This window comes from Chiloscyllium plagiosum, chromosome 40 (genome assembly GCF_004010195.1).
Source record: "Chiloscyllium plagiosum isolate BGI_BamShark_2017 chromosome 40, ASM401019v2, whole genome shotgun sequence".
In the NCBI taxonomy this organism is placed as follows: Eukaryota; Metazoa; Chordata; class Chondrichthyes; order Orectolobiformes; family Hemiscylliidae; genus Chiloscyllium; species Chiloscyllium plagiosum.
In genome coordinates, this window is record NC_057749.1 from 6,959,177 (window position 1) to 6,971,435 (window position 12,259).

The 12,259-nt window shown below is 42.5% G+C and overlaps 1 protein-coding gene across 12 annotated transcripts in view; it reads right to left on the minus strand.

The window, feature by feature from the left end:
- The window catches only part of celf6 (CUGBP Elav-like family member 6), an 859,092-nt gene that overhangs the window by 265,767 nt on the left and 581,066 nt on the right, over positions 1-12,259 (minus strand). For all 12 annotated transcript variants that reach the window (XR_006309810.1, XM_043680229.1, XM_043680223.1 and 9 more), the window contains one exon: positions 9,458-9,506. Coding sequence is in view for 11 of the 12 variants with exons in the window: in XM_043680229.1 (XP_043536164.1) it covers positions 9,458-9,506 (49 nt within the window). In the remaining variant the exon portion in view is untranslated. The remainder of the gene's footprint in view (positions 1-9,457; positions 9,507-12,259) is intronic.

Genomic DNA, 12,259 nt, shown 5'->3' on the forward strand with positions numbered 1-12,259 from the left:
CAACTACCTGGTGTTTTCTTGTTTGACTGTCCTCCCGCTCCATGATTCTCTATCTAGATAGCTCATTATTTAAAGAAAATGGTCTGGAGGAAAAGTGGGACATTTGTTTAGTTGGGAAATAAGGGTGGAAGATTATGGATTCAAGTCACAAGGGAAGTATCAATTAATTCGAACCTTGCTTTTTCTTTGTTCTCATTCCACCACACGACATATTCCTGCTTTCTGACAAAAGATCCCACAGATAGCTAAATACCTGAAGGTTCCTCTTCAATGTTGGGTGACACATGCACATTCACAGAACTGGAAACCACCAACAAATTTGGTAGTTGTAGGAGGGACCCCAAGGGAAATGGTGAAGCAATAATCAGAAGACACCAAAGATTTGCATTTCTCAGCCTGAAGCTTTAGCAAGGAGATTGAGAGTTAAGCTGAGAAGGGACACAATTACAAAATTCTGTGAAAAACCAGTCAGAGTAGGGTTCTGCACGATGACTAGAGATTGCTGCGTGAGCAGAATGCACAAGGATTTGGTTTCGTGAGCAGATCTGAACCAGCATGCAGTTGCTTGATGGAGTTGGCACTCTGTAGTTTGGCAGAGGCAGTCAAGGTACCAGACGCAGCTGGTACTCGCTTGACAGCAGGTCGAACTGACTGCAATTGGATGAGATTGGCAGACAAGGCGTTTGGCTGAATGGGCAGCATCAGCAGCTGCAGTTGGCACCTATTACCAGAAGCACCACAATCATCAGATGCCATTGGCACTCCTGCATTTGACAGTGATATCACCAGACACAAGGTGCCTGATAGCAACAGAAGTTACACAAGATGCAGTTGGCATAAATGGCACACATACTGTGCACCAAGTGGTGCAAGTACAAATGCCACAGTGATCATGTGAGAAACTGGTCTTTCACATGGCCTGCAACATATCAACATTTGTTGTTTAAACAGAGAAATAAAGAAAGTCCATAATTCACATTTTGCACATACCTCCTGTATTTTGTAACATTCCACAGAACTTAAACAGAAGCAATATTTGAAAAACAAAACATTCCCATTGTTAGATAAAATACTAATTGATTAGCAGTGAATGTTGCAACAGTTGCTAGTAAAACAATACTTGCATTTCTATGGCACCTATTAATAACAACTTTTAAGTAGAAAGGCAAACTTTGAGATAACAGTTGAAAGAATGACATGTCAAGGTTTCATATTTTAAAACAAATGATTTAAAATGCTCTTTATGTGGACAACTTATACTTTAAAGTCCCCATTGAACTTTTAGCATAAATCATGGTGATACATTACCTCGCCCCTTAAGTGGGAAATACATCATTTGAAAGTGAATCAAAAATCATTCCCAGCTCTCAATGGCTTGCTTCCTTTATTTTAACTAGCCGAGTGAGTAGTTTGTGAATTCAGAACAGATTCACTATGTGAAAGTTACATTGGTGATTTTTTTCCCACTTGTCCGACTTTCCTTGGTTTCTTGAATCCTTATGAACTTGGTCTCTTTAATCTGAGCACAGTGAAAGACTGGCTGACTCTTCCTCCTCCTGTTTTCTCTCTTTCAGGTGACTACACAGCCCAAACCAACTGCTATTTGTGTGTCACAAAATCATTGCTTTAGATGGAAGTGTCATTAGAGATAGAGAGATAATGAGCATTGAACTTAATCTGAAGCCATCACTTCTCAGGCAATGAGCATCGTTGAATAAAGTCTACTTGGTAACCTCAGCCAGTATTAGAACGGAAACCATGCCACAGGCATCACCAGTTGTCCAGCTAACTGAGCTAACTGATCCTCTATACATATGTAAATATATACAGAGGGAGAGAGAGAGAAAGTATTATTTTAATTGTGCAAATATTATTCATGGCCAAAATATCTTCTGGAAAATCCTGCCAGAAGTGTACTGTAGTACAACATCATTATGGAATAGCTACAGGATTAGCTCAGAATGACGATCTTCCTCATTCCCATTTAACTTTCTCAAATGTCAACACTGCCACATTGGCATTACACAGCATGGTGGCTCACTGGTCAGTACTGCTGCCTCACAGTGCTAAGGACCTGGGTTCAGTTCCACTGTTGGGTGACTGGGTGGGAGCTTGCACGTTTTCCCCTGAGTCAATACAGGTTTCCTCCCACAGTCCAAAGATGTGCAGGTTAGCTGGATTGGCCATGCTAAATTGCTCCTAGTGCTCAGGGATGCGCAGGTTCGGTGAGTTAGCCATGAGAAATGTGGGGTCACTGGATGTGGGTGGGATGCTCTTCGGAGGGTCAGGGTAGCCTCATTGGGCTAAATGACCTGCTTCCATGTTGTTAGGATTCTATGATACACCTTTTAGCTGGCAGAACCTCTGCTGAATGCTTCAATCCCAATGTGATGCGATCACCATATCAGATTAGAACATCCTTTGGTGCTCTCTGTCCAAACACCAGTGTGGTTTTCTGGTCAGTTGGTACTGCCTCGGTTATGGGCTCACTTGCGTTCCAATTCCTGAAGCACCCAGGTAGACAAATCCAACCTTTGATAAAGAAGGACCTCAAATGTCATCATATTTTGACAGATTTAACAAGTCCAATTTCAAATAACCTCCCTTCCCATCTCCTGACTCCATTCCCAGCCCCTTCTCCTCCCTTCCACTCCTCCCTGCCACCAACTGGATTAATTCCTCCCATTGACCAACCAGGTCATACCCTCTACCTGTCTTCACCCATCCCTACTTCACCACACTGCCACCGCCACCCCCTTTATCTGCAGCTCCCTCCACACCCCCCCCCCCCCCCCCCCCCACTCCTGAAGAAGGGTCACACCCAAAACATTGACTTCTCCACCTCCTGGTGCTGCCTGGCTTGCCTGACTGTTCTTCCAGCCTCCTGCTTGTCTACCTTGGATTCCAGCATCTGCAGTTTTTTTTTTGTCTCTATCTAAGGCATCAGACAGGACAATGAGAGGACAGAGGTCTCATGAAAATCTACGCTTGTTCTCCTGTTTATTTTTAACAGCTATTTTATTCCCTGTTTTTGACAGCTCTTTAATCCTGGATTGGATGATTAAGGAGCTCATCCATTGAAGATGGAGCCACATGTCCACTCCAACTCTTTAAATGTTCTGGCTGTATCCCAAACTGCCTCATTTGGATACTGTCCGCTGAAAGCAGCCATTAATTGGTGCAGCTGAAATATAATTTTAAGAGAGAGTTGTCTCATGTATGCGGAGGCTGAGAGAGTTGAACTCTGCTACATGAACTTGAATCTAACTCAAGTGTCTTCCCACCACTTGGCGTACTTTCGTCTCTGCACTGCACACAGCAGTTGCTACTCCGTAGATGGTGCCACACTTTCGGAATGACCTCATGGTGGACAATTTAAATTCACTGCTGGGAACAAAACCTTTAATGCTTTGACATACAAAGAAAGAAAGGATTACATTTATATGTCACCTTTCACATCCTCTGGCGCATTTTACAGCTAATTTGTAAAAGTGAATTATGATTGTTTATATCATAGCAGCCTATCTGGAGACAGCAAACTTCTTTTTACTTATTCATTCACAGGATATGAGAGCATCACTGGCCAGGCCAGAATTTTATTGCCCATCCCTAATTGCCCAGAGGGCAATTAATAGTCAACCAGATTGCTGTGAGTCTGGAGTTACATGTCGGCCAGACCAGGCAGTTTCCTTCCCTAAAGGACATTAGTAAACCAGATGGGTTTTTCCCAACAAAGGAATGACAATGGCCTAGTGGTATTATTGATAAATTATCAATTCAGAAATCTGGGGACCTGTGTCTAATGATGACCATGAAGCCATTGTTGATTGCCAGGGAAAACCCATCTGGTTGATTCCCTGAAGGGTATTTCTGAGCATGATGGGTATTTCAAACAGCTGACAGTGAATTCATGATCATCATTTACTCTCTTACTTCCAGGTTTTTATTCAATTCAGTTCCCACTGTCTGCCATGAGGGAATTCAAACTCAGAACACTACCTGGTTCTCTGGATTAACAGTCCAGGGATAATGCCACTAGGCCATCACTTGCCCTGCAAACAGCAACATGGCATTGACCAAGGTAATTTGTTTTTAATGGTATTTATTGCAGGATAAACATTGGCCTTGTGACCTCATGTTTCCTTCTACAAAACAGTGCCATGCTCCTTTGATGCCAACCTGAGAGAGCAGAATATCTTAAATGTCTTATTTGCAAGACAACATCTCTGACAGTGCTCTGACAGTTGGATGAGAAGAACTGTTACCAAAAAGGAGTACACATTTCATGACCTCTTCACCTTTTCTGATCAGTTCTCTTTTGTCTACTCTCAAAGTAAGTTATACCACCATCCAGATCATTTCTGATCATTTACCCAACCTCAATGCAGTACTCTCAACTTTAGCATCACTTTCCTGCATGATCCCTTCATGTCATTAGTATCTAAACATCCATCAATTTCTGTCTAAAACATGCTCAATGATTTACCTTCCACAGCCCTCTGGGGCAGAGAATTCCAAAGATATGCCACTCTCTGAGGGAAGGTATGATAAATAGACAAAGTCTTTCCCTGGGCTGGGGGGATCCAGAACTAGGAGGCATAGGTTTAGGGTGAGAGGGGAAAGATATAAAAGAGACCTAAAGGGCAACTTTTTCACACAGAGGGTGATACATGCATGGAATGAACTGCCAGAGGAAGTGGTGGAGGCTGGTACAATTGCAATGTTTAAAAGGCATCTAGGTACATGAACAGGAAGGGCTTGGAGGGATATGGGCCGGGCGTTGGCAGGTGGGACTAGATTGGGTTGGGATATCTGGTCGGCATGGACAAATTGGACTGAAGGGTCTGTTTCCATGTTGTACATCTCTTTGACTCTGTGACTCTATCTCAGTCTTAAATAGTTAACTCTTTATTCTGACACAATGCATCCTGGTTCCAGACTCATCAGCCAGTAGGAACATCCATCTACATGTATCTTGTCACACTCTTGAATAATTTTTTAAAAGTTTTAATGGCATTGCTGCTTATTCTTTTAAGTTCTAGAGAAGACAAGCCCAGTTTCCTCAATCTCTCCTCATAAGACAGTGCAGACATCCCAGCCTGATGAACCTTCCTTGCAATTATAACCTTCCTTAGATAAGGAGACCAATGCTGAACACAATACTCCAAGTGAGGTCGCCTTGAGATTCCATACACCTGCACCAAGACCTCTTTACTCCCATACATAAATCCTCTTGTGATCAAAGCCTTCCTAATCGCTTGCTGCACTTGCAAGATCCCTTTGGACACAAGTCACTTTGGACACTGCATGTCACAGTCTGTCATTGAGAACTGGAGCATTACAATTACAGTTTCAGTTACAATTACAGCCACGATTCCTGCTCCTGACTGCAGTCCGATCTGCTGTCTTCCCACTGATAAATGACACGTCCAGGAAATTCTACCAAAATGTGCTTTATGCATTAAAATCCAAAAACAGAGTCGTAGAGTCATACAGAACAGAAACAGATCCTTCAGTCCAACCAGTTCACATCAACCATGTTCCTAAACTAAACTAGTGTCACCTGCCAGCATTTGGTCGCTATACCTCTAAACCTTTCCTATTCATGTACTTCTCCAAATGTCTTTTAAATGTTGTAAACTACCACTTTCTCTGGCATTTCATTCCACACACGAACCATCTTTTGTGTGAAAAAGTTGCCCCTCAGGTCCCTTTCAAATCTTTCTCCTCTCGCCTTAAACCGACGCCCTCCAGTTTTGAACTCACTCACCCTTAAGGAAAAGAGCTTTGCAATTCACTTTATCCATGCCCCTCATGATTTAATAAACCTCTGTAAGGTCACCTCTCCTACGGTCCAGTGAAAATAAAGGGAGAAGGGGCAAAGCTCCCCTTTTAAAAATTAAGCAATGACAAACCTGAAATCTAAAGCAAACATTGACATTTTGCAAAATAAAGGCCATGTAGAGTTGCTTCAATGTCATCAGATACACATTCATGCTCCATGCACTGATAGACAGAATTTAAATCATGAGCCATTTACAAGGTGTACAACTTATCATTTCTATCCTGTCACAAGCTTCAATCTCTGTACTGCCATCACCATGCAACATGGTGTCATTATCCATCAACTTGTGACTGTTGTCAATCAGCAAATGTCATGTTAACAACTTTGGTTAAAGGAATAAGGAAGCCAAAGGTTATGCATGATAAGAAAATTTTAAACTTGTACGTCTTACACCCAGTAAATGGGTGAGCTTGTTTTATTGATGGCTCAGAAAGTATGGAATTTCTCATTTCCAAAAGACGAAAGAAGCTGAGATAATTGCACCTTACAAAATGAATAGATTTTTGTTCGGTAATGCTACTGAGCAGTAGGAGTCAAGTGGAAATAAGGCACAGAAGCAATAATGTTAGTGAAGGAAAGAATATGACTGAGGGGCTGAAAGGTCTACTCCAACTCTCCAAAGGCATGTTAGCCACTGAAAAATATGTGCCAACCAGTAGACAGTTAAACTTTATTTGAAATGAGTAAAATCTCTATTTATGAAGCTAAAATATTTACATGCTGAATTAGAAACCTTGGAAGCGTAGTATTCTGACAATGAGGTGATATTTGTGCAGAGGTTGATGGGCTACAGGATACAAAGAGAATGGTCATGGATCACTCATGTAAGGCCTTTGTGTTTTGCTTGCCCGTACAATGACATGAACCACATGAGACTCTCTCCACTGTGTTACTGTGAAAGAAACCATGAACTCTCCAATTCACCCACTACACAATACTCTACAAAGCTTTTATTCATGAAGACACCACCCTCTTAAAATTCAAAAAACAATGACACGCCCCAGCACAATATCAAATTTATTTGTCATGGTGAGCAAATAAATTGTTACATTCCTTTGTTCATTTTTGATAACTTAGAGAATCTGTTTGATAACTAATGAAGAATTGACTAGGCTACTCATGGTACAATTGGAGGAAATAGCTGAAATGCGGATGATATAATCAAGGAAATTAATGTACATTCTTGCTGACATCTTCAGGGGGTGGTAACAAATTTTCACTCGTGTATAGAGTAGATGAGTGAAAATGGACGATGGAACAGACGCTGAGGAATGAAGAAAGGGTTGTGAGCAGAAACTACCTGAAAACCGGGTCCATGCAATGGGCTTTAACAGGATGGAGCGACAAACTAAAAGGGTTTGATGGCAGCTTTTAAAGAGTAAGGTCAATGTAATTACCATTCTGGCCAAAGGAGAAATGGAGAGCCACAGAGGGTTAAAGTCAACAGATTATAGAACAACCTCGATTATCCAAACATCAACTATCCGAATTTCAGATTACCTGAGCAAGATCTCAAGGTCCTGTAAAAATGCTATCCATTATCCAAACAATCTGTAATCCAAACTCTCAATTATTCAAACAAAATACTCCCTGCCCATCTTGTTTGGATAATCGAGGTTATTCTGTATTGGTGCTGCAATGGAAGTAAGGTCCAAGGACGTAGTTGAGATTGGGAGAGTTTGAGGGAGATGTGGCAGGAGAAACGAAATTCAATGCTTTTGCAGATGGGAATTAATAATTGTCAACAATGGGATTGGATGGAGTGACAAACAGGACATGATCTTATAGCCAGGATGTTAACATATTGGCATTTTATGGAGGATTGGAACCGAGCATTGGAGAAATTGAATCTTGAAACTAATGGAAAGTTTGGCAGTGATGTTGAGGTTACGGTACAGCAACACTGAGTTAGAAATAAGTGGTTTTAGTATATGGATAGAATACAAGGCTTTTGAAACTCAGCTTTGGGTCAAAGGTAATGCAAAGATTTGATGCTGTGAATGTCAAAAGAAAGGAATGAACTCAGGAGGGCAGAGGTTCATAATTTTCCAGAAGTATTAACTGGTCGTAATGGAGCACGGTACTGAGGTGAACAAGATAACTTGGAACAGGATGGGATCACTTTCAAGTTTTACTGTATTTCTCTCCTGCGTTAGGGCATCTGTTTCTCTGAAGCTCGATTGGATGAATTCTTGTCTGATCCATGGCTAGCCTAATGGCACGGTTGAGGGAGGTGGTGGAGGGGTTGGCTAGCCCAATGGCACAGGTCATGTGTCGAGGGCAATGGTGGAGGGATGTGACAGGGTTTACCTGACAATAGATGGCTCCATGGTTACAAAAGCGAACACTGAGTGACTGCAGGCAGGCACAACTGAGAAAAAGCTGAACGTTGATAACAGTCAGGGAATGGGTCACACACCCATGATATCTTGTGGAAACTGCTTTGATCATGGCATCTGGCAGCTATCTTAGCTACTGATGTGGCCAGTTTACATTTCGACTCCACAGTGAAACTGAAGAGAGTAGCTCAGTCGGGATTTTAAAAAAAACACTTCAGCATTTCAGGTAAGTAATTATTAGACAATGTGAACACAATTCATGGTCAGCACTTTCCTGTAAGGCACAGAATGTGGGCTTGAGGAAACACAGCTCACCAAACAAGGTAAAAAAAGCAAAGAACCATGACATTGAATTGATTGTTTGTGTCAATTCCAGTGCTCTCACAAAGCTTTAAGTATTGGCATGGGTGTGAAAGTTTAACTGAAATGCAACACCTGTAGATTTCCTTCTGTCAAAGTTGGATAGTTTTGAGTTATATAACATTTGGGTAAAGTACATACAGTTACAGATCCATCAGAGCACAATTGTTTTAGTTGCTAAATTAACCACATCGACAGACACGAATATTGAATATTATCCTTTTACCGCAATGAAGACACTGAATCGGGTGAGTGGTGACACTGAGTGTGATGACACAATAGAGACTCGAAGTTCTTAAGGCGAGGCATTTAAAGCAAAATCTCAGACTGCACTTTAAACCAGAGCTTCCCAGGCTTAAGCCCTGAGTTCAATGCCAGCTCAACAGAGTTCCTGCTCAACAGAGTTCCTAGCTCTGACTTCACGAGTGTTGAATTGGTATTTGTTCTTTGGGCAGATGAGACGGTCCACCTCACCATCAGACATGCTTGATGTCACTGATTGGCAAAGGTAGCAAAGGCCCAGGAAACAGTTAACCGGCATTCCCAAAGAGCCCAGCACAGCAGCTGAGACCAACATTAAATTCATCAGCCTTGATGCTGACAGCAATTGCTTTAACATTCTGACATTGGCAGAAAAAGAAAGATTATTTGCAAACAGCAACTCCTGGATTGTCAGTAAAAGTAACACATTTGTGTATTTGCCAATTGAGAGAAGGGACATTAAATGGGCAAATTAAATTGCACTTGGCATCGAATGCTATTTGTCAGTGATTTCAAGCACATGATTATCGATTAAATCTCTTGGCCAGCTAACTACACAAAACACAATGTGGTGACTTGTCAAAGCCAAGCGGCTTTAGCTGACGAAGGCCCATCTTAAAGGTACAAATCTCATTTTAAATTTGACCACTACCTCCTCGGCCTTCGCTGTCTGCAGGCTTCACCTGAATCGGGCGGTTCATCTGCAAAGAACAAGAAGAGAAAGGGGCGATTAGGCACTCCAGAGTGAGAATACTTTAAACAGAATTCCTAAGACTCCATCAAAGACCTCTTCTTTCCCTTTTCACTGACCAAGCAACAGTACACTTGAACACGTAAATTTCCAATTCACGGCGGATACCTGAAATCACCAAGAAGATGTCAAGAAAGGTTGGTGACCAAAACCAGTCAATGCAGGACCACAAACTAAAAACAGGGAATTATATTAAGTTAAATAATGCTCGGAACTTAATACTAGCAAATAACTGATTGCTCATTAATGTCCTTTAGGGAAGGAAACTGCCATCCTTACATGTCTGGCCTACATGTGACTCCAGACCCACAGCAATGCGGTTGACTCTTAACTGCCCTATGGGCAATTAGGGATGGGTAATAAGTGCTGGCCTGGTGAGTGATGCCCACATCCCATGAATGAATGAAAAGAAACAAACTCAGTTGGTAAATCTTAAGAATAATTTTCAACTGCAGGAAAACTCAAACTTTGTACAACATGGATTCAGAGGCAGTGAGAGATTCTCGGACCACCCAGTAGTTTGAAAATCTGCCGAGCATCCAACTCCAGGTAAATGTTCTCCTACTCAAACATACCTAGTAGATGCCAGTTCAATTCAGGTGTTGCAGACAATGCCAGGTTATGGGTGCAACTTACGACTTAACAGCGTCAGATATTGTCTCAGGAGCAACACTTGTGGCAGGCTAAGAGAATTGAATTTGAAGCGTCAAATATTCTCCCAAGACTGTGCAGGATGGCTGTTTCTCTTGCCCTAGGGGACGATGTGAGAGCAGAAGATGTGTCTCAGAACCATGGGCAGTCATTTAGGACTGAGACAAGGAGGAATTTCACTACCTGGCGGACGGTGAATCTTGACAATGCTCTACCCAAAGAGAATCTGCAAGTCATTGAATAAATTCCTGAATAGATTTTAAGATAGAAATGTAGAAAATAGGAGCCCTTCAGTCCTGCTCCATCATTCAACATGATCGTAGCTGATCATCCAACTCAATACATGGTTCCTGATTTCTCCCCATACTCTTTGATCCCTTTAGACCTGAGAACTATGTCTAATTCCTTCTTAAAAGCATTTAACATTTTGGCTTCAACTACTTTCTGGGGCAGAAAATTCCACTCTTATCACTCTCTGGATGGTGATGAAAACTTCTCCTCATCCCGGTCCTTAATGGCCTATGCCATACCCCCAGACTGTAATCCCTGGTTCTAGACTTCCTGATCATCAGGATCATCCCTCCTGCCTTTACTCTATCTCGTCCTATTTACAGATTTCTTTGGGATATCAAAGTTGTAATGGGATGTTGTGGGAAATTGGGATTGAATGAGAAGATCAGCTGGTTGAATGGCTGAGCAGGATAATAGGGGCTGAATGGCCCACTGCTGCTCCTATCTCCGAGACGCTCCGGGGTATCTCCTCAGGTTCCCTTTTGTGCACTGCCCCCTACCAATCCCACCAACATCCCACAACAAACCTGACATTGTCTTTGTCATTTATGCCTGTTTCAGAACAATTGCCAACTTTGTGGCACATCAGTGCCAACTGGACCCGGGACTGACCAACGCCTTTGAATAACCAACTGCAAAGATGCTTTTAAGGAGAATTCATCATTTCAAAACATGCAAGAATGCAACCAGATACCTTGCAAAGTAGTTCAAATGATGAATTCCTTTTCTTTGCTGTAGGACACGAGCCACTCGGTGACCTCCAGACAGCCTCAACATCAATCACTGGGCGAGGGGAAAACTCAGTCACTCCTGATGGCTATTTATTGGCCAATGCCACAGCCATGAATATGCCGATGGTGGAGAATAACAGGTTCAGAACGCACTGTGATGTTAATCGATATTGAAATGGCTCAAAAAAAGGACTTCATGATCTGAAGACACCCCAAGACTGTGGAGCCCAATTAAGTATTTCTGAAGCACGATTGCTATTGTAATGTGAAAAACAGAGCAGCCAATATAAACACAATATGTTGAGAAGCAACCATTGGCCAGAGCTCCTGGCAAGCCACTCTTGATCTTCTTCAAACGTTGCCACAGGATCTATTATATTCACCTGAGAGGACAGAACGGTCCTTGGTTTAACATCTCCCCTGCAAAACAGTATCCCTGACTACAGTGCTGTACTCCAGCCGAAATGCTTGGTCTCATTTTTCTGGAGAAAGTGATGACTGCAGATGCTGGAGATCACAGCTGAAAGATGTGTTGCTGGAAAAGCGCTGCAGGTCAGGCAGCATCCAAGGAGCAGGAGAATCGACGTTTCGGGCATAAGTCCTGAAGAAGTGCTTATGCCCGAAATGTCGATTCTCCTGCTCCTTGGATGCTGCCTGACCTGCTGCGATTTTCCAGCAACACATTTTTCAGCTCATGTTTCTGGAACCGACATCCTGAGACTCAAAATAAGAGATGCCAACTGACTCATGCCTCCAAACTGGTACCCCCTGGTGGTACCCCCTGGTACCACCCCCGTTTTCACTGTCAACAGGGGTGGTACCAGGGGACTGGAGAGTGGCGAATGTTGTGCCCCTGTTCAAAAAAGGGAATAGGGATAACCCCAGGAATTACAGGCCAGTTAGTCTTACTCCGGTGGTAGGCAAAGTAATGGAAAGGGTACTGAGGGATAGGATTTATGAGTATCTGGAAAGACACTGCTTGATTAGGGACAGCCAGCACGGATTTGTGAAGGGGAGGTCTTGCCTTACA